Source organism: Dendrobates tinctorius, unplaced genomic scaffold, assembly GCF_039654945.1.
Source record: "Dendrobates tinctorius isolate UK_male_01 unplaced genomic scaffold, ASM3965494v1 ptg000023l, whole genome shotgun sequence".
Taxonomy (NCBI): Eukaryota; Metazoa; Chordata; class Amphibia; order Anura; family Dendrobatidae; genus Dendrobates; species Dendrobates tinctorius.
Genome location: NW_027361691.1, coordinates 6977593 through 7000865, shown reverse-complemented (window position 1 = coordinate 7000865; position 23273 = coordinate 6977593). Strand labels below are relative to the sequence as shown.

The following is a 23273-nucleotide window of genomic DNA, read 5'->3' as shown; positions in this document are numbered from 1 at the left end:
GCAGCAGTGGGGTCCAACAGAGGATTACCCTGTTCTTCTGTGTACCAGTCCGGGTCTGCATAGAACATTCCATAAAAACTGTGACATCAGCTTTGGATTTCTCCATTGACATCACAGTACTTTCCCATGATGTGGAGGCCGAATAATTGTTATTCTGCTTTAGTGATTTTTACTTTTTTCACATAACACCAAGGACTTTCTATTTGCAAGATTTATGGATTTGATCAAATTTTCATCTAAAAAAAATAAGGATAAATATACAGATCCATAACTGAGGGATCAGATCCGTATACCTAGGAATAAGAAAAAGCCATAAAAGATTTCCAAACCAATACATTCTTATTTTCTTTGCATTTTATATGGCGTCACAACTTTCTTTTGGAAGGGAGGTTGTACTTTAAAAGTATTTGTAAAGCCTCAATATTTCCGGTCTTGTCTCTCATTTCTCCAAACTTCTGCCCTTTGCCCCAGCGGCTGGTTATCGGCTTTTTGCCAAATCCCGACTGATGACCCGTTCTTGTCTCATCAGTGTTCGGAGTTTATCACAGTTTCTATGTTTTTGAGGATTGAACACACGTCGCAATGGGATTGAGATCTGGGAAGTTTTCAAGCCATGGACCCAACATGTCAGTGTTTTGTTCACCGAGCCACAGTTCGGAGAGTTTTTCACATTTGGCCACTTTTTGCTCCTCACGTTGAGCGTTATATCTAAAGAATCTTACGCTGCTGATCAGCAGTTGATGATGATTTAGGCTGTTAGTCGTAGAGATGGGATCGTCTTTATTTCTTGGGTTTTTTTTGGCCTCTTAGAGTTTTTGTTATAGATGTGTGCCGTTTAGCTCGGGTTTCTTCTTCCATGGTGCAGATTCGAGATGACACAATATGAATATTTTCCGAGGAGATTACATTGGCTGAATATCCTCAGTGACAAACAGAGAAGGAAATTACTTCCTTTCCCTTCCCAGATTTGTTATGTTATGTCATTATCCATCCTTTGCTTATAATGGAATTTTCTTTTTTTTTTTTTATTCCTTTTTTTTAATTTTTTTTTTATTTTTGGAGCTGCAATTACAGATTGATTTTCTAATCCATATTCTAAAGCTTTTACCTAGTGTCATCAGCTTTCTCTCCGGATGGCTTATTTTCTGGGCATTACCATTGTACTCAGTAGGATAAAGGATTATTGCTCTGGTGTCCATGCTAGGGGCTGATCGGATGCGTGCAGAAGTGCAAATACACATATAGATACATATTACCCATTGGAAGAAATAAAGCATGTGTTTATAGGGAGGATATGTCAGGAAGAGACATGATTTCCTACATAACGATAACTAAGTTGTCTTCCTATTAAGTATCCTTTTACACGGTAAGATATATTTCTAAAGTGAGCGTCGACTATGTAGAAAGTTTTTGAATGGTCAGTGTCATTTCAGTAAACTTTGCATAAATCAATAGTACTATTGAATATCTGAAACTTTGTTGTGATGGTGTGATATGTTATGTGGATGTCATTTTTTGTATATTCCTATTTTTAACAATTCCAGTTATTTTCATAGTGTTTTTCTTATTACATTGTAAGTCTACAGCCTCACTGTATATGTCTCTTGATGACCCCCTGTAGTGCATTAATCCCTAAGGCCCTTTGTTCTCCTCTGGGAGGCCTGGAAACCGCCCCAACTGGTTTGACTACCCCTGGACAAGGAAGGGGGTGGGGGGAAGAACAGCAGCTGGACAGTCAGTTCCGGTGTGGACAGGATCGTGTAAAGACTGCATTTCAGAGAGAAGGACACATTTTATCCTCTGGCACTAGAGTTTTGGAATCTCGTTTCCATGGACATTTTATCTTGTTACTGGACTGCATTCTTATTCTGGACTATCTTATCCTTTGTGTGGTGAACGGAATATGGACCTTTTCATATTTTTGCCTGAATAAAGGTCTTGGAATTGTTCACTCTTCGCTTGCTCTGTTGATTGTGTGATACCAGAGAAGGACCCCGTGACATTTGTAATATATCTTATGAGAGAAATATGATTCTTTCTCCACTTATGAACCACTTCAAAGCAAGATGGACTACAAGTTTTCTGAGGGCGCACATTACAACTGCTTATTGAGGTCTAGGAAGACAGGAGGAGGAGGAGGATGGAAGAGCAGAGTTAGAAGCACCCAGCTACACACAAATCATAATACTGCTTTTCAGTAAGTGTTTTTTTTCTCAGATAGCTGGACTCACAGCTACACAGGAGAAGGGGGGAAGAGCAGAGTAAGAGACACACACAAATGGGAATATTATTATTATACATTTTTATAGCGCCATTTATTCCATGGCGCTTTACATGTGAAAAGGGGCAAATATAGACAAGTACAATAAACATGAGCAATACAAGACACACATAAGTACAGAAGGAGAGAGGACCCTGCCCGCAAGGGCTCAAAGTCTACAGGGGATGTTGCCTTTTAGTAAGTGTTTTTTTTTCTGACATCAGAGCGGGACTCATAGCTACACAAGAGGAGGATGGAATGGCAGAGTAAAAGACACACACATACTGGAAAGCAGTAATATAATGTGTGTAGTTTTGTGTGTCTCTTACTCTGTGAATCTAGCTGTGATGTGAGGAAAAAAAACACATACTGAAAAGCAGAAATGTCATTTGTATGTGTTATTTGTCACATGAGAGCTGGACTCACAGCTTCATAGGGGGAGGGAAGAACTGAGTAAGAGACGCACACATACACACAAATGATATTTCTGCTTTTCAATGTTTTTTTCTCACATCAGAGCTGGGACTCACAGATACACAGGAGGAGGGAAGAGCAGAGTAAGAGACACACACTACACACATATAATATTGCGGCTTTTCAGTAAGTGTTTGTTTCTCACATTAGAGCTGGACTCACAGCTGCACAGGAGAAGCGAAGAGCAGAGTAAGAGAAATACAAATTATATTACTGCTTGTTAGTGTGTGTTTTTTTCTCGTACCAAAGCTGGACCCACAGTTACCCTGCTTAGTGCTTCTGTATCATTTCCTTATACATGTGCCTCATAAACACAAGAGAGCAAGAATCCATCATGTCTGTGTGTGCTGTGTATGGGAGGCATCATAGCGACAACTCATCACCTATCAGCTCAAAGACAGCCGAAAATTAGACACTAAGCCCACAGAAGGGAAAACTTATGGGAAATACATTACAGTATAAGCAATGATATTAGATTACTCATCAAAACAGTGATAGTGGAGAGCCTCTATAAGCAACAGTGCTAGAAAAGTGTCTCACAAACATTGTCCAGAAAGTATACCTCCATAAAAAGAAAACAAAGCAAAAAAAGCACCCCAAACCTTTTCTGAATCCATCTCTAAAGCCAGTTTGTGCAGAGTGCACCCATAAATAGTTCTAGAAGAGCGCTCCCTATAAACAGTGTTATAAGAGCACCCCTCACACTAGCACAGTGCTCTTATAAACTGTGCCACCAGAGTGTCTTCTAATGCCAACAGGGAGCCCCTGGAAGCAATGTGGCCCTCCAGAGTTCTTCTATATACAGTGAGGGCAGATCTGTATTTATTTAGGTGGTAATATTATGTTGAGGGGTTCTAGTGTTCTCGGTGTGTATTGTTTTCAGGGGGATCCGGCTGGTGTTCTTTGGGTTCTAGAATGGTACCAGAGTATTAATCTACAGGGCCCGGGAAGGAAACTGAAAGCCTAAATACACATTGTGGGTGGTATTTAGGGGTTTGAGATTTGCATTTATTTGGGTGTTTTATGGTCTGCATTTATTTAGGGCCTCTAGTCTGGAATCTGCGTTTAGGTTGTATCAGGTGTGCATATATTGGAGGGTCTTATTTAGGAGCATGTGGTCCTTAAGTTCTGGACTGGGGCTCACAATCTACATTCCCTATCAGTATGTCTTTGGAGTGTAGGCGGAAACTGGAGAACCCGGAGGAAACCCACGCAAACGCGGGGAGAACATACAAACTCCTTGCAGATGTTGTCCTTGGTGGGGTTTGAACTCAGGAGCCCAGTGCTGCAAGGCTGCAGTGCTAACCACTGAGCCACCGTGCTGCCCTATTACTATTTCAATAGGTAAAGGCCATTCTCATTTTTCTTTCTTTGTGATCCACTTAATTAAATACTTCACCAGGGAGACTTAATTACTAACCGTAGAAGATAAAGACATCGCTTCAGCGGTTCCCTGTAATGTTCGGGGCTGCACGAACCGAGAAAATATAATTTATCTGTCCATCAATAACTACGGTAGGTAAAAAAAAGTAACATACTCCAAGCAGAAAGGGGGCACAAAGATGATTTTGCAGGGGGCCTGTAACGAATTGCAACTGAAAGGCGCAAGTGTCAGTTAACCCCTTCATAATCACGCTATTTTAGGGCTTAAAATGGATCTATCGCCAGCTCAAAAATGCAGTTATTGCTCTTTTTTTATTCCTACTACTCCCTTTTTATTTCTTTTTTTTTTAAAATCTGCCATACAGTTCCAGAGATATGGGCCTTTTTATTTCATGCTAAACAAATCTAAAATGTCAGATTTTATCACTATTTTAATAATACTTTTTTTTTTTTACTCCCCTAACAAGACATACATATTATTACAATAACTTTTGGCCCGTGCTGGAATTAAAAAAAAAAAAATTAAAAAAATGTATATTTATTTATACCATGGTAACGTATCAGCCTGTGTAGCAGCTGGAGACACAAAATTGTACCACATTTTTAATGACGGCTATTTGCAATGTTCCCGCAACAGAGAAGGGATCAGAAGATCTCGGCGTCTGGCTACGCATGCACCTGTACTGTATGGTTCTGCTTTGCCTTCCAGTTAGCTGTGCAGATTTCCCTTGCTCTGTTGCAAGGGTTAAACTGTTCTGTTTGTCTCCTAGAGCTCTCCGTCCTGAGTTATCTCAGCTGTTCTGAGTTTTCCACTTCCCTCTGGTATAAATTCTCACCTCTTAGCATGAATAGTTGCCAGTGATAGCTTACTATAACCTGGTTTGGTGCTGGAGGTGTGAGCCGTGTGAAAAGAGGTTGTCTCTTGAAATATCTGTTTGGACTTTTGTTTGAGTGTCTTCCTTTATCTGAACTCCTATTTTGGTTTGCCTCACCCTACCTTTATACTTTTAAGTAGTTGGGGTGCGCGTTGAGTGATTGTTGTAGTAGGGGTGCGCGTTGAGGAACGCGTGTGCTTCATGGGCTGAAAGAATCCATCTGGGGATGTCAGGGAGCTCAGGGCTGTACAGGGCAAATTTCAGGGGTTGTCCTTCCAATCTCTCCCTAGATGTAGTGCTTGCCTTCCCAATCGTCTTGCCGTGCACCATCTGGCTACTTGATGGAGCGTGACATTGTTGGAGTGTGTTTGAAGCAAGTTTTTTTTCCCTTAAGCAACATGTTATCTATTTTTTAACCTTTAAATAAAGGTTCAAATTTTTCAAGGCGCTCCAACCACATTTTTCATTTTTACAAGACTAAGAAATGCTACTACAGTAGTGTAACTTTTTATGAATTCTCCCCGTCCCGCGCATGCTTTGCGTCCTCGACCATCATGAAAACGCAAAATTTGTGCACAATTTTGAATGATGCCAACATGTAGCGACTTTTTAAAGTATTTTTAAACTAGAAAAGTGTCGCAACACTTTAGTTAATTGGCCCCATTTACTTCTTTATTTAGTCTCCTCAGCCTTTTTGTTCTTTTGCAAACTTGAACACAGCCATGTTGGTCGTCACCTTTAATTTCTTGGATCGAATGATGGAATATAATTTTTTTAGCCCACTCGTTAAAAAAAAAACTGATTCAAGTGACAACCAATATGGCTGTACTTCCTGTTATCACTTTTGCAAAAAAAAAAAAATAAAAGGTGGCAACACTTTGTGCTTTCAAATGGAAATTCCCTTTGGGGGACAAAAATAAAAGCTTTTTAAAAAATTAACATTATTAACCCCTTTACGACATGCGCCGTACATGTACTGCGCATGTCGTGTCTCTCCTGTTGATTTGGACTCTTTCACTGAGCCCACATCTTTCCCAGCATATGTCAGCTGTTTTGAACAGCCCCTAACAGCTGCGGGTGGAATCGCGATCCACCCGTGGCTGTTAACCTATTAAATGTCGCTGTCAATCGTTAACCCATTAAATGTCGCTGTCAATGGCACTCATAGCAAATGAGCATTTCTGCCACACACAGGCGATCTGATCATCACCTCTGTGTAGCAGAAGCAATCAGGCAACTGTAGCTTCTAGTCTCCCAAGCAGACTATTGAAGCTTGCAAAAAGTAAAAAAAAAAAGTTTTTAAAAATATTAAAAAAATAAAACAAATATAAAATTTCAAATCACCCCCCATTCACCCCATAAAAAATAAATAAAAATAAAACATTTAAAAAAAATACACATACTTGGTATCGTTCAGATTTGCATGATCTATCAATAGAAAAAAAAGAATTAATCCGATTGATAAACGGTGTAGTGAAAAAAAAAGTCAAAACGCCATAATTACATTTTTATGGTCGCCACAACATTGCATTAAAATGCAATAATGGGCAATCAAAAGATTGTATCCACCCCAAAATGGCATCATTAAAAAACGTCAGCTCGGCACGCAAAAAATAAGATTTCACCCAACCCAAGATCACGAAAAATAGAGACGCTACGGGTCTCAGGAAATGACGCAATTCAAGAAACTATGAAGTCATCCCTGAGGGGGGGGGTTAATTATTGAGTATAGTAATGTGATCGGTGGAAGTTTTATTAGCACTTTTGGCATCTGAATGACCCCATCATGCATCATAAGTGATGACTAGCTTGTTCTGTACATCTTATGTTGGCAACCTAACTTTATTGCGGGCACAGGAGCCGAGCCTGCATAATTTCCAGGACATGATGATTGTGTTATTCACCCATCATCTGCCTCTAACAGCCATGTGTGGCGCAGAGCTTTGCCCACAGTTGTTTAACCTGTTAAATAATGCTGTCAATCTGTGACAGTGGTATTCAAAACAGGCAGCCTGGGAGGGCGCGGTGTTCTAACCACCCATCGGGGAAACTGATGATATCAAAGGGTGGCGATGGGTTGACATGACAGTTGGGAGTCTACTGATGACCGCTGTGTCTCTCGTGATGATGATGCTCCTATGAAAGATAGCCCATTGCTTCATATGAGAGCATGATTATTGGTGTACACAGCCGTACTATTATATTCCTGTGTATGGTTCAACCAATCAGACAATCACAAAATAAAGTAAAAATAAAAAAAAGTTTTTTAAAATAAAAGAATATATTTTCTTTGCTATTTGGTGTCACCATAATAGTACTGATCTGGAGCATCTTGCCAGGTCAGTTTTATCCTATAATGAAGACTGGACCACCCACAAAACAAAACAAAAAAAAAAGACGAACTTGTGCTTTTATTGCAATTTCACCTCCCTTGGAATTTTTATTCCCACTTTCCAATATATGAAATGATCAAATGAATGGTGTCATTCACAATTACAACTTGTCCTTTTCGGGGGAATTTTCGGGGGATACAGTATATGTCAAAGTTGGCGATTTTGAATTCCAAAAGATTTGGTCATCTCCATTTCTTACCTCTTCTTTGTTTGAGTCTATGTGCCCACGTTGCAGAAATGCTGCTGAATTTTCCGCAGCATTTCCTCAACTCCCTGCCGCATTTTGCAAGCGTTTTTAGCTTGGAAAAGTGATTGACAGGTTGGTCCCACACAAGCATAGCGCTTGACAAGTGTGACCAACTTTTTACTACTGATGTTGCCTATGCGGCATCAATAGTAAAAGATAGAATGTTAAAAATAGTTAAAAAAAAATTAGGGATTTTTTGTCTTGTATTTGTTAATGTTTTTTGCTCCAAATTCTTCAAAATGGTTCTCGCGATTCATGAAATGTGCACAAAATTAAATATATGTTTTTTTGCTTTCAACATTGGATGACAAAAAGCTGTGCGCTGCACTAAAATGATGCAAAATTTGCTAAAAATAACAGTCAGGTGCGTATAAAATCACTCCGGGAGAGGAAGGGGAAGGAATGCATTCGGGCAAAAAAAAATGTGCAACGTTTTAAAAAGTCACAATTGATGAATTAGTGGAAAACATCTGGAAACCGCAAACCTCATCCATAATAAAAAAAAAACCCTAAAAAACAGGACACAAAAAAGACTTTTAAAAAAGCTCAAATTAAAAAAAACAGTCTAAAAAACTCCACATAAAAAATCACCAAAAACAAAAAAAAATTCACAAATTCAATATTGAATCTTGAAAGTTGTGGATCATCCAGTTGTTACCCCAAATCAGTAACTTTTTATGAAAGCATCACCATAAATTTTATGAAGTGTAATCCTTTTCCAACCCAACCAATTTCCGTTTACGTTCCAATTTTTTCTTCCCCTTATTCCAAAATGTCAAAACTTTTTTTTTTTCAACTTTTTCTGAAACACAGTTCTGATGTTTTGACTTTTTTTTGTTCTTTTTAGGTCATTTATCAAATAGCCTAGATATCAGGGCTGTGGAGTCGGTAAGCCAAACCTCCGACTCATCAATTTCCATGACTCCTACTCCACCAAAAAGGACTCCGACTCCGACTCCACAGCCCTGCTAGATAAATATACCAAATATTTGGTTAGACAGTTGCAATCAGAGGAAGCTCCGGTTGAAGGAAGATGCCAGCTGTGTAACACAGCTGATATCTGCCAGATATGGTGCAGGCTCAGCTCCTGAGCCCTCGCCCTTCACTGACTGCCAATATGTGATGTAGAATTTCAAACTTTGGGAAGAGGTGGTTACAAAAAATAACTTTATAGACGAACTTCACCGCATTTTCTGGGTAATATTTTTGCAGTTGTTTAGAGTAGCTAAGATGAAGCTCCTCGGGGGCGGGACAAGGCTCTGCCATAAGAATGAGCAAGTCAAAGTCAACCCAATATAGAGAATTCTTTCAAGTCAATGACTTGTCACTAAAGGTTTGTTTTCTTACGGGATGATGATAAATTGCCAATTAGTTTGTGTTGATGATGTGATTAAGGTTTGATTAGAAGGGGGGCAGAAACATGTCTTGTATGGGTGGGGCTCTTACACTCATACCCTCAAGGAACCACAAATACTAATTAAGCCTTTATCTGTGTAGCATTAAGGACGTTTTTAAAAATTACTTCTTACAAATGTTGTGGGATTCGGATCTCTTTCACTAAGGTTCCCTAGAGAGGGTTTTCTCCATAGGGGACAGTGCACACAGACTGTTTCCAAAACCGGAATTTATGGTATATCAATGTTGAAATGAATAATAATTTTTTTTGTTTTTTTTCTTGACAGATATTCAGGAATTTTATGAAGTCACATTACTCAGTTCCCACATTGGGAATAGAGAAAAGATCTCTGAACTAAACAACATAGCAGAATTATGGGAGAAAAACAAGTCTCTTTCTGCAGGAGCTGAAAGTCTACAGAAAGCTTCTGAGGTAATGACACAGTAACCTACTGACAAGCATCTACCATCCCTCATTTCGTAATCTACTGTGATTAAAAGGGATCTGTTACCAGGGTTTTTCTACCCTATCTATGTACACAGTGACTGCACCAGCAGAACAGTGAGTGCAGCTCGGCGGTATAATACAGGATGTAACTCAGGATCAGTAATGTAATGTATGTACACAGTGACTGCATCAGCAGAATAGTGAGTGCAGCTCTGGAGTATAATACATAAATACAGGATGTAACTCAGGATCAGTAATGTAATGTATGTACACAGTGACTGCACCAGCAGAATAGTGAGTGCAGCTCTGGAGCATAATACAGGATGTAACTCAGCATCAGTAATGTAATGTATGTACACAGTGACTGCACCAGCAGAATAGTGAGTGCAGCTCTGGAGTATAATACAGGATGTAACTCAGGATCAGTAATGTAATGTATGTACACAGTGACTGCACCAGCAGAATAGTGAGTGCAGCTCTGGAGCATAATACAGGATGTAACTCAGCATCAGTAATGTAATGTAAGTGCACAGTGACTGCACCAGCAGAATAGTGAGTGCAGCTCTGGGGTATAATACAGGATGTAACTCAGGATCAGTAATGTAATGTATGTACACAGTGACTGCACCAGCAGAATAGTGAGGGCAGCTCTGGGGTATAATACAGGATGTAACTCAGGATCAGTAATGTAATGTATGTACACAGTGACTACACCAGCAGAATAGTGAGGGCAGCTCTGGGGTATAATACAGGATGTAACTCAGGATCAGTAATGTAATGTATGTACACAGTGACTACACCAGCAGAATAGTGAGTGCAGCTCTGAAGTATAATGCAGGATGTAACTCAGGATCAGTACAGGATCAGTATTGTGATGTATGTACACAGTGACAGCACCAGCAGAATAGTGAGTGCAGCTCCTGGAGAATAATACAGGATGTAACTCAGGATCATTAATGTAATGTATGTTGTGACGAAAGGGCACCCTGTGCCACCAATATGTCACGATCCCACCACTGACACGAGTATGTCAGCGGGCGGAGGGATGCGACGCACTGCCGGCACACGGCTATCACAGGCGCAGTGGGGGCTTATCTTAGTTATCCCGCCACTGGTACCATGTGACAAAAATATACTGCAAGCTACTCTTGCTCTAACAATTCATCGCAGGGGGTTATTTTGGGTTCCCCCACCACTGCTAACAACCTTCCAAGAACTGCGGGGATATATGGATACCCCACCTTTTCAGTTCCACTTTGGAACTTTCAGCTCTCCGGCGCCCCCCCTTTTCCTCAGGTCAGTCAGGGAACTGCACCTAGGATAATTAGTCGCCGGATGGGCTGCTTGCTGTGCACGGGCAATTAGACTACTGCAGTAAGGGAATTATCAATGCGTTGGCCACAGCCATTCATTCAGCATGTAAGACCCTTCTGTACTGCCAACTAGTCCAACCAACTGCACACACCCCGCTGCAACCAGCCACGATTCACTTAATCAAAGAATTAATTAAGAGGGTCTGTGGCAAACCCCCAAATTAGTAGCGATTATCTAAAAAAGGCGCATAGTTCGTTTCTTAGAGCATGAAGACAGACTGATAATTTTATCATTTGTTCCCAAAAGGGCAGTGATTACACAGGTAAAAGTAGTTACAAAGTTGAGACAGTTAATATGTACAATGCAAATATCAACATAACAGGGATGAAAACAGAAATTACACTTACAGTTGCTTATGGTTCTTTAGGCAAGCCATGTGGCTGGAAAAGAGGGAGGAGCCACATGTCTCCACTCATCTGGTGTTCTTGTCAGCACAGACTCTGCAGCTCCCACTGAAGAATTGTAAGGGAGGGGTATCTTATAGCCTAGGGTCGGTTACATCACGAAAGGGGGCAGTCTGGGGAAGTTCAGCCCCCCTTTCTCCAAGTTGCAATTTCACTGTAAAACTTATAATAACTATATCTAAACGAGGGAAGCTCGTATAAACACACCAATGGTCTCATTTTTCTCAATTTATCGAATCCAATAAGACAACACCAAGCATGCCATAATTAAGACACTCCATTTGGGAGCAATCCATATCTCAGTTTCTGGAGGGGTTAGAACTGTGAAAATTAGGGGTTAGAAAGCTGGTTTAGTTGCCTGCGCAGAGATGTGATTATTATATCTCTGCGGTGCATGGTTTTTGCGATATGACTTATTTTAATACTTCCCATAGCTGAATTCAAGCCCCTGGTTTTAAACAAAGACATGCTCTCCACTCAGCTTAATTAACATTCCTAGCTGTGGAGAGGGGCCAAATGCTTGTAATAGGAAGTGTCCTATTACCAATGTGGACACAGAGCTGTTAAGGAGGGGGGAAGGGGGGATGCTGCAGCTAGGACAGGCCACAATGTCCTCAGTAGTGTGAAATGGGAGATTCTAAAATGTTCCAGAAACATCATACTAACATATCTTAACATTACATATGTGCACAGTGACTTCATCAGCAGAATAGTGAGTGCAGCTCTGGATTATAATACAGGATGTAACTCAGAATCAGTAATGTATGTACACAGTGACTGGACCAGCAGAATAGTGAGTGCAGCTCTGGGGTATAATACAGGATGTAACTCAGGATCAGTAATGTAATCTATGTACACAGTGGCTACACCAGCAGAATAGTGAGTGCAGCTCTGAAGTATAATACAGGATGTAACTCAGGATCAGTAATGTGATGTATGTACACAGTGACTGCACCAGCAGAATATTGAGTGCAGCTCTGGAGAATAATACAGGATGTAACTCAGGATCAGTAATGTAATGTATGTACACAGTGACTGCACCAGCAGAATAGTGAGTGCAGCTCTGGAGTATAATACAGGATGTAACTCAGGATCAGTAATGTAATGTATGTACACAGTGACTGCACCAGCAGAATATTGAGTGCAGCTCTGGAGAATAATACAGGATGTAACTCAGGATCAGTAATGTAATGTATGTACACAGTGACTGCACCAGCAGAATAGAGAGTGCAGCTCTGGGGTATAATACAGGATGTAACACAGGATCAGTAATGTAATGTATGTACACAGTGACTGCACCAGCAGAATAGTGAGTGCAGCTCTGGAGTATAATACAGTTTAGTAAAGGGTAAGTATTGTGATGAGTTTTTGTATCGATTTATTCTATCCATACATAACATTATAAAGTTTAAAAAAATTGAGATAATGACATCAGCATTGCATTTTTTAGATAATTGTTAAATCCGTATGTCGCGGATCCTTTTGTTTTTTCACAGTCCATCAGGTGCTCGGTTTTCCAGTAATGATAGGAAATGTATTCACAATGTAACTTGCTGCAGTCGTCCTTATTTTTTTTTTTTTTACCAATTAGGAAATGAATAAAATATCCTTATTTCCCGTGAGTTGACAACACCGTCGTCTCTGGCATCGGGGCCATGAATAATTCATTAATACCTATTGATGCCGCGGACGCCGCTGTTATCGGCAGGTTGCATCTTCTTTGTAGCACGTAGTATCCTTTCTGAACTCTTCGCACACAATTGCCCGAATACATGTAACCATGACGACGACAATAACCAGAGTAGTAGGACATCAGCCGCCTATAGCCTTAGCGGGTCACGGAGGAGTCAGACACGTGTAGGGTGTAATTAAGGCTTATTGTGCCTCCTCGGTGCCTTGTGTACCATGGCGGCTGCTTATTGCACCGCACTAATTCTCCTGCCGCACATGGGGTAATGTTTTCCGATTCCGCGGCGACAGTTAACGCAACGTTTTCTTGTTTTGCAAAAACTTTCGTGGCCGGCCAGGGTTTTGTGTTCTTGTAAATGAAAGGGCAAGTTGTCACTGGAAACAGCGGCACTTGATAAGGTTAGCAGCTGTGCCCTTTCATTTCTCCTGCTGGTAAAAATGTGTTATTTAACACTTTACTATTACTTTTTTTAAGGGTTGTTTTTTTTTATCAAGAAATCCCCCTATAGTTGTTCTTTTAGGGAACCCCCCTATATTTAAATGACCAAAAGTATATGGATACCCAACAAATCCGTCACCAGATTTCACAATAAAAACAGCAAACATTATTAAAAAGCTCTCCTAGACCTGATGAGGCTGCTTTGCTGACTGTGAAAATCCTGTGCCTAAGTCATGTCCGTCGTTGCCTCTCTACAGGAAGTGAGGCGGGTCATAATCGCTATATAGAAAGTGGGGCTGGGTCTTTATCTCTCTACAGGAAGTGTGGGCAGGTCCTCATCTCTCTACATGAAATGGAGCAGATCTTCATCTCTACAGGAAGTAGAGGCAGGTCTTCATCTCTCTACAGGAAGTAGAGGCAGGTCTTCATCTCTCTACAGGAAGTAGAGGCAGGTCTTCAACTCTCTACAGGAAGTAGAGGCAGGTCTTCATCTCTCTACAGGAAGTAGAGGAAGGTCTTCAACTCTCTACAGGAAGTAGAGGCAGGTCTTCATCTCTCTACAGGAACCTGGGGCAGGTCTTCATCTCTTTACAGGAAGTGGCGGGCAGATCTTCATTTCTCTACTGGAAGTGAGGGCAGATCTTCATCTCTCTACAGAAAGTGAGGGCAGATCTTCATCTCTCTACAGGAAGCTGGGGCAGGACTTCATCTCTCTACAGGAATTAAGGACTGGTCTTCATCTCTCTACAGGAAGAGGGGGCAGGTCTTCATCTCTCTACAGGAAGTGGGGGCAGGTCTTCATCTCTCTACAGGAAGTAGAGGCAGGTCTTCATCTCTCTACAGGAAGTAGAGGCAGGTCTTCATCTCTCTACAGGAAGCTGGGGCAGGTCTTCATCTCTCTACAGGAAGTGGCGGGCAGATCTTCATCTCTCTACAGGAAGTGAGGGCAGATCTTCATCTCTCTACAGGAAGCTGGGGCAGGTCTTTATCTCTTTACAGGAGGTAGGGGCAGGTCTTCATCTCTCTACAGAAAGTGGGGGCAGGTTTTCATCCCTCTACACAAAGTAGGGGCAGGTCTTCATCTCTCTACAGGAGGTGAGGTCAGATCTTCATCTCTACAGGAAGTGAGGTCAGATCTTCATCTCTACAGGAAGTGAGGTCAGATCTTCATCTCTACAGGAAGTGAGGTCAGCTCTTCATCTCTACATGAAGTAGGGACAGATTTTCATCTCTATATAGGAAGTGGGGGCAGATATTCATCTATCTACAGGAAGTTGTGGCAGGTCTTCATCTCTCTGCAGGAAGTGGGATTGGGTCTTTATCTCTCTTTAGGAAATGGGGATTGGTCATTATCTCTCTGCAGTAAGTGGGGGTAGAATTTATCTTTGTACAGGAAGTGAGGTGGGTTATTGCCTCTGCAAGAAGTAGGGATTTGTCTTCATCTCTCTATAGGAAACGAGGGTTTATCTTAATTTTCTTGACAGGAAATGAGATGGTTCTTTGTTTTTCAAGGTGTGAGCTGTTGTCTCTCAGCAAGAAGTGGGTGCTTAGTTCTCTACAACAAGTATGGGCGGGTCTTCATTTGTAAGGAAGTAGAGATCGGTCTTTATCTCTCTACAGGTGATGCTTGCAGGTCTTTATTTCTCTACAGGACACGAGGAAGGGTCTTTAACTCTCTATACTGGGGGTCATTATTTCTCTTTATTAGTGGGGAGATCTTTATCTCTCAATAGGAAGTGCAGGTGGTAATTTATCTCTACAGAAAGTGGGGTAGGTATTTTCCTCTATACAAAAGTGCGTGTGGGTCTTTAACTCTCTTTAGGAAGTGGTGGGTGGGTCTTTACAAAAAGTGGGGGTGTTCCTTTATCTTTCAACAGGAAGTAGGGATGGTCTTTAAAGTTCTTCAGAAACTGAAGGAGGGGCTTTATCCCTCTATGAAGTGGGGGCAGGCAAGTTATTTAACATTTGTAGAAACTATGTTAGCTTTTAAGTAAGGGAAAGGAAATCACAGCACCTATAGTGCTGACAGAATGCAGATGAAAAGGAACCAGAGCATGAGAATCAAGATAGGTATAAACTCGGGCACTTTTTCCTTCTAGAAATGACGGCTGTAAGACCAAGTTTTTCTGCAGGTTTTGTGAAAAAAATTATTAGGATTTAAGGGGGCGTCAAACGGGTTAAAATCAGAAATCTGAATCTTTCCGGCAGAACTCTGCACTGATGTCTTGTTTAGCCACTCGCTCATTCAGTCCTTTTGTTTTCAACCATTTTTTTATTGTCTCTCAATGATAATTAACTTCCTCCTCACTTGGACAAGTAATTATAACAGTGACAGATGGAAACGTGCCCCCTTAGCCCCACAAACCATCCCGTTAGTTACACATCGCAAGAAAGAAACTGAATGCAAAGCAAATAGATTCCGCTAAGACGGGAACATTTATTTCCAGAGATCTCCTGTAGCTTTTACAATGTGAGCCAATGGGGCTATGTTCTGACGCTCCTTACACTTACATTCTAAAAGTCACTTCCGGAGAGCCAGCTAGTTGAAATTGTGGTAACGTCACTGAGAAGCAGAGCAAAAGGGCCCTGGATCACTTCGCCAGTGGTAGGCGAGTAAATTAATTCACTCACATTACACTACGTTCATATATACACACATTTCATAAAACTTATAGATGGGAGTGTTTCTATAATAAGCAGCGTGGCGGTATTATCACTACTGTATATGCAGGTGTTCTTTGTCTGATATATTTAATTATTATCACTTATATAGTGGTGTTATTGGAAATATAGGTAGTAGTAATTCTTGATTTTTCAGTCATCCATGATGGCACCATGAGAGAGAGGATCCGCCCTTCTAGGATAGGAAACCTTCAAGATAAAAAGGGCGGCTCCTCTTTCCGCATCAGTTGGTTTCCTGTCCTGGATAGGGAATCCTTAAGATGGAATCTGAGAATACGGCTAATCGTGTCATCAATAAAAAAGCCTGAAATGACCCTCAGGAAAGCAATGTCACTGTTGGGGTCGCTAACAGCCTGTATACCAGCAGCGAAGTGGGCTCAGTTCCACACAAGGGAGCTACAGTGGTGTGTACTACAGAAAGAGTTAGTCCTACAGGGTCACTTAGAAAGAAAACTTATGCTCCGAAACAGTAGTCCAATCACTCAATTGGTGGTTGTTGATCGAATCAGCTCCAAGAGGGGTACCTTGGGTAGGCAGAGCATCCAGAATAGTCACAACGGACACCAGTCCCTGGGGGTGGGGAGCCCATCTAGACACCCTGTGGCTGCAGAGTCCCTGGTCTCAAGAGGAAAGGGGCCTATCGTCAAATGTCTGGGAGATTCTAGCTGTCGAATGGGCACTTAAGGGGATGCTACATCTACAAAAACAACATGTGAGGGTTTTGTCAGACAGTCAAGTGGCAGTAGCCTACATAAATCACCAAGGAGGCACTTGTTCTCGTCCACTAATGGAAATAGCAGAGAGGATTTTAATTCGGGCAGAACATCATTTCCTCTCATTATCGGCGCTGCATATCCATTGAACAGACAATTTAAAAGTGGACTTCCTAAGTTGCAACCAGTTAAGACAAGGAGAATGGTCCCTGAAAAGTTCAGTGCTCAAGCAGATCGTGGACATGTGGGGTCAGCCCAAAATAGACCTCTTCGCTTCAAGAACAACAGGAGAGTCTAGAAATTTTGTTCCTTAATCCCAGCAGACAGTCCGTATTTAGTAGATGCCTTCAGAATAGAGTGGACATTAGGGCTCCTCTATGCCTTCCCTCCAGTATGCCTCATACCTTCGGTCTTGAGAAAGATCAGAGAAGACAGAGCCAGAGTGATTTTAATAGCTCCGTTTTGGCCAAAGAGGCCATGGTTTTACTGGCTAAGGAGAATGTCGTTGACAGATCCCTGGGTCCTCCTGGAAGACCAAGATCTCCTGACACAAGAACCCTTCCTTCATCCTTAGATGTCTGGGCTGCATTTAACAGCCTAGAATTTGAGAGAGCACTTCTAGAGGGGAAGGGCTTCTCAGCAGGATTGGTCTCCACTCTGCTTAGTAGCAGGAAGCCGGTAACCACTAGAATCTTTGGGAGAATCTGGAAGACATTCTTAAAGGGAGCCTGTCACCCCCCCCCCCCCCCGGGCCTATTAAAGTAAAAGAGCCACCTTCAGCAGCACTAAGGCTGCATTCTGTGAAGGTGCCTCTTATGTTTATTATCCCTAGGAACGCTGAAATAGTGAGTTTTATAAATTTCCCGCCATACCTCTATTGAGTCAGGGAGGTATGTTTTCTCCCCCTGACTCATCCGCCTCGCAGCCGTCCATCATCCCCCTCTGGCCTTTGGACGCTGCCTCCTCTCTTTCTTGTGACGTAACCAGCGCCTGCGCTCTGCAATCAGTTCTCTGCCTCTTTCCTCCACGTCGGCAGCGTCATAGTGAGCTGAAGCTGAGCTCCCCACACCGAGGAGATCACAGGCAGCACAGCAGATCACCTAACAGTAACAATTGGAAGGGTGGCAAAGTAAACATTACTTGTAAATTTATATTACAATGAAATTCCATTAGTGTATTCCGGTGATGGGGACAGGTGCAGAAATCCTCACTGCGCAGGTGCCAGATTCCCAGCCTCGCAGTGAGAATACATCATAACACACTGCGGGGCTGGATCTGCGGCCTCCGTTACACTCAGGCGCGATATCCTTACATCACCTGATGTAAGTTCCCGGGCAGCGTGCACGGCACATGCCTGAGAACTGAATGCAGAGCGCAGGCGCCGGTAACGTCACGATGTAGGGTTCATACAGGTTCTCAGGATGCAGTGACGAGACACGAGACTGAATGTGATTTGTAAAATAAACTTTTGTAAATTGGTGCCGCTGGGGCTTTGCTGAACAAACCAAATAGGCAAAAACAAACTGTCCTCGCAGGGACTCAATAACATTTACAACACTTTTTCTTATATTAAATATCACTAATCCGGCTAGTCCGGGTGTTGCAGGCCACGTACGGCTGAACTAAGGGTCCTTATTTCCTATGGACAACTTATCCTTCCAGGCGTTGTTCAGGATCGCAGATGCGGCCGCTTAGAGATCGTTGATGCGGCTGTCCTGACGCCTCGGTATCCCAGGAAGATTTGGGCTCGACAGGCCCTGAAGAAACGTTGGTGGTGGGGCGCAACAGGCCCTGAAGAAACGATGCCGGTGGGGCGCAACAGGCCCTGAAGAAACTGTGCCGGTGGGGCGCAACAGGCCCTGAAGAAACGGTGCCGATGGGGTGCAACAGGCCCTGAAGAAACTGTGCTGATGGGGCGCAACAGGCCCTGAAGAAACTGTGCCGATGGGGCACAACAGGCCCTGAAGAAACGGTGCCGATGGGGTGCAACAGGCCCTGAAGAAACTGTGCCGATGGGTGCAACAGGCGTCTCGTTGCGACTCTCGTCTCACAGCGGAGTCATGACGCAGTCTCTAAAAATAACCGTTCACCAACCTCTGCTCAGAGTCCCTCAGCAAACTGGACGGGGGCCTCTACAGCCGCCTGTAGCGAGGTGGCGCCCCCTGGGGCCGGTGATGACAGGGCCGCAGCTGTGGGAGGAGGCAGGGGGGCAGTGTCCTGACCGCTGTAACCGATCTGTAATGATCTGTAGTCGCAGCGGTCACTTGAGGTAGCGGACTTGTCACAACAGGGTGGGAAACAGCGGGAGTGGCTGTATGCGACCGTATGCAGGGAGTGGTCGCCGGTGAAAGTCTCTCACTCTCACGTGTCACTTGTCGGTGAGTGCGTAGCTTTCCCCTCACAGACCCCTACCGGCCTCTCCAAAACACACCGTCCGCTCCATCGGTCCTCTCTATCTCACACGGCTTCCTGTCAGACTCTCTGTCAACTGCCACTTCAGCGCGCCCCCTGCTCCTTTTATCCTTGCCCCGCCCCCTGTTTCCCTGACAAGTCTCTCCCTTTACTGTCCTCCCAGTATCGTTCCCTCAGGAACCCTGATGGCGGTCCCCTGGGTACCTGCCCGGTCACTGCCTGGGAGTCCTCCTCCCCACAACGACTGCCCGGGAACTTACATCAGGTGATGTAAGGATATCGTGCCTGCGTGTAGCGGAGGCACCAGATCCCGCCCTGCAGTGTGTTATGATGTATTCACACACTGCAGGGCTGGGAATCTGGCACCGGCGCAGTGAGGATTTCCATAACTGGAATACACTAATGGAATTTCATTGTAATATAAATTTACAAGCAATGTTTACTTTGTCACCCTTCCAATCGTTACTGTTAGGTGATGTGCTGTGCTGCCTGTGATCTCCTCGGTGTGGAGAGCTCAGCCTCAGCTCACTATGACCCTGCAGACGTGGATGAAAGAGGCGGAGAACTGATTGCAGAGTGCAGGCGCCGGTGACATCACGAGAAAGAGACGAGGCGTTGCCTGGAGGCCAGAGGGGGGATGATGGATGGCTGCGATGCAGTTGAGTCAGGGGCGAAAACATACCTCCCTGACTCAATAGAGGTATGGCGGGAAATTTATAAATCTCATTATTTCTCCTTCGTCTCATTGGGGGACACAGGTACTGTGGGTGTGTGCTACTGCCATCTGGAGGCTGACACTAAGTATACAAAAAAAAAGTTAGCTCCTCCGCCGCCGCATACACCCTCGCCCCGATTGCGGGCGGAAACCAGTTTTTTGCTTAGTGTCCTATGGAGGCACACACAGTCTGAATCTCTCCAGACTATTTTTTTGTTTTTGTTTTGTTACTATGAAGATGAGACAGGGGCGACGGACCCTATTGAAAGGGTCCGATCTCCCCAAACCATCAACGGGCGAGCACGCGTTGAGTATCGCCTCCGCGTATCCTTTCCCGCACCGAGGGACATCTCTGGGACTTTTCCCCAGACATCTATTTTTCTTTTTCATTTTATGAAGATAAGACAGGGGCAACGCATCCTATTGAAAGGATCCGATTTCCCCAAACCATCAACGGGCGAGCACGTGCGAGTGTCCCTCCACGTATCCTTTCCCAAACCGTGGGACATTATGCCAGACTTAGCCCTGTCCACCCCTAGGTATTGAAACCATGGGCTTGCACAGAGGCACAAGACTAGTCTGTGCGGCCCCCACTGCTCCACCAACGCAAGACGGCGATGCTGCATGGCGGCGGACGGTCTCTCTCCTCGCCCCTGCAGGGGGGATGGAGCTAGGGTGCCTGCACCGTCCAAAATGGATTACTCCATGGCCTTTACCGAGTAGCTGGAGTAGCAGGTATGGATGGCTGGGGGGGGCCCTGGGCAGCGGTTTTGGAGGTGAGCAGTGCGGCCAGAAGCTGACAGGTTTTCTGGTAGGGCGCAATCTGGCAGTCTCCATTCACTCCCTCCCTTCCCACATCCTCGTCTCTTCCTCGCCTCCCATCCTCCTCTCTTCTCTCCCTGTACCTGCTCATGGCTCATCAGGGCTGCGGATGGGGAAGACCGCCAGCGGAGCGGTTCAGGGAGGTGCCGGCGGGATCGCCGGGGTAGCGGGGCCCCCAGTGCATGGGCGGTGTGTTGTGAGCTCATTTTCGGGTTTGCCTCTGGCTTCTGGTGAGGGTTATGGAGCTGGCTGTGCTGACAGAGGAGTAGTGAGTTCTCTATCTGGACTCCCTCTGTTGGTGAAGGTAGGTAATGAAGCTGATCTAAATGGCAGACACCGGCCACCTGAGGAAGAGGACTGCGATTGGACATCAGGAGTTTCTGATTGGATTTAAGGCAGCCGACTCCCTAGTTTCTTGCTGGTGATTTTTCCTGACTGTGGCTCCTGGTTTCCAGTTTGGTTCCTGCCTTCCTAAAGCTAAGTTTTCTCTGCTATTGTTCATATGAGTTTTTGTCTGGTTTACTTAGTTTTTGTGTTCAGCCAGCCCTGGCTGGGACTGGGCTGAATCCCCATTTTGTCTCTGATCAGTTGATCTCTTTTGCTCTGTCTTCAGAATATACCTGAGTGCTGATATAGTGATTTGAAGTCTAGCGACTTCAGGACCTTTTTCTATCAGACGTGTTGGACATTCTTTTTGGCAGGGTTTTTTGCGTGATTGCAGACAGCAGCTTTTCTTTCCTGTCCTTTCTAGTTAGCGAGGGCCCCATCGTTTGCTCAGCCTATCTTTCTACCTGTGTCTGTGTTTTCATCTTGTTTCACCGACAATACATGTTGGGGGCTGTCTATTGCTTTGGGGTCTGCTCTGGGGCAGTTTAGATTTTCCCTTTCTTTCTTTAGGCTTATTTAGTTCTCCGGCCGTGACGAGGCGTCTAGGTCCACCGTAGGCACGCTCCACGGCTACTGCTAGTTGTTGTGGATAGGATCAGGGGTCTGCAATCCGCTAGTTACCAACCTCTCCGGTTTTCTGGGCTTAGCTTGCTTTTTGTTTTTTCCTCCTCGGTGACTCATTCATAACAGCGGTGACTAATTGAGCCCGCGGCTTCGGCCTAGACCGCGGGTTGAAGTTCCGCCCCCCCGGCGTGACGTCATATCCGGCGCCGCCCCCCATAGCTAGGACGGGCGCCGGACAAATGGAGGCCCCGGCTTCAGTACCGGGTAGGCCGCGACCAGGAGAGCATCATCGCCGCCTACCCAAGGGTGAAGGAGCGCATCAGAGGCAGGCGGGGGGGACACAGCAGGAGCAGGGTAAGTGCGACCCCATCCCCGGAGCCATGCTATGTGCAGATAAAGGGGTTACCCTCCTCCTTTCCCCTCAGAATTTCATGGATTGTGCCTAAGCAGCAATATGTCTGGGAAAGGAAAAACGTACACATTCCTTTATGCCGCATGCGTTTCCTGTGGGGTTATGTTCCCACGAGCGCAGACTATTAAGTTATGTGAGGCCTGTAACTCCGAACGCGCCAAGGAGCCCTCCCCTGCAATGGAGCCCAGGCGTCTGGATCCCCCGGAATGGGCGTTATCACTCTTGCGGTCCATGGCTTCGCTTACGAAGGCGATCGAGACCCTTCAGGCCCCGGATAGGGGCAGAGACGACAGCTCGCCTGTCTGGGAGGGTTCATCCACCTCACAGGAGCCTCTGGCCTGCAGGGGCCACACTCTCTCTAGGCAGACGCATAGGAAGAGAATCCACACTGCGTCTCCAGACCCCTCCGGTGCTTCGGCATCCGTGAGTGCGGCGTATCGTTCACCGTCACCATTTTCCCGTAGCGAGCAGAGTTCGGATCATGACGCGGAGGAATCCCTGGACCTGGATACCCCGGGGTGTCGGGAGATGGTAGACAGTCTCATTGAAGCTGTCAATCAGACTTTGGGTATTGAGGGAGTGTTTAGCACTCACCCAGAGTTCACGGACATAGTGCAGCGTCACAGGGAACGTCCAGACAAACGTTTTTTAGGCCAGAAAACGCTAGAAACGAGATATCCGTTTGCACCAGAGCTCTGTAAGAGATGGACGGAATCTCCGGTTGTGGATCCCAGAGTGTCACGCTTGGCGTTAAAGACTTTGTTGTCGGTGCCTAGTGTTTCTTCCATTAAGGACCCTACGAATCACCTCATAGAGAGCTTGGCTCGCTCTGTATATGAAGCATCAGGGTCAGCACTCTCTCCTTCTTTCGCGGCAACATGGGTAGCCAAGGCCATGATGTCATGGTCAGATTCTTTAAATGAGGTCCTGCAGGATAGAGACCTGCCGACGGAAGTGTCTAAGATAGCAGGTCAAATCGCGATGACGGGTGGCTATTTAATCATTGCATCCTTAGATGCGGTTAATTGCGCAGCACTGGCAGCGGCAAATGCAATCGCCATTAGGAAAGCCCTGTGGCTAAGGCTATGGCCGGCTGATTCAATTTCCAAGAAATCCTTGACTCTTCCCTGCCTTATCAGGGTAGCCGCCTATTTGGGGAAGAATTAGACAAGCTCATCTTCGATG

The 23273-nt window shown here is 44.5% G+C and overlaps 1 protein-coding gene across 4 annotated transcripts in view; it reads left to right on the top strand.

Moving 5' to 3' along the window:
* Positions 1–23273, top strand: part of DLG2 (discs large MAGUK scaffold protein 2) — a 1750933-nt gene that overhangs the window by 186131 nt on the left and 1541529 nt on the right. For all 4 annotated transcript variants that reach the window (XR_012231010.1, XM_073569196.1, XM_073569195.1 and 1 more), the window contains exon 3: positions 9315–9460. Coding sequence is in view for 3 of the 4 variants with exons in the window: in XM_073569196.1 (XP_073425297.1) it covers positions 9315–9460 (146 nt within the window). In the remaining variant the exon portion in view is untranslated. The remainder of the gene's footprint in view (positions 1–9314; positions 9461–23273) is intronic.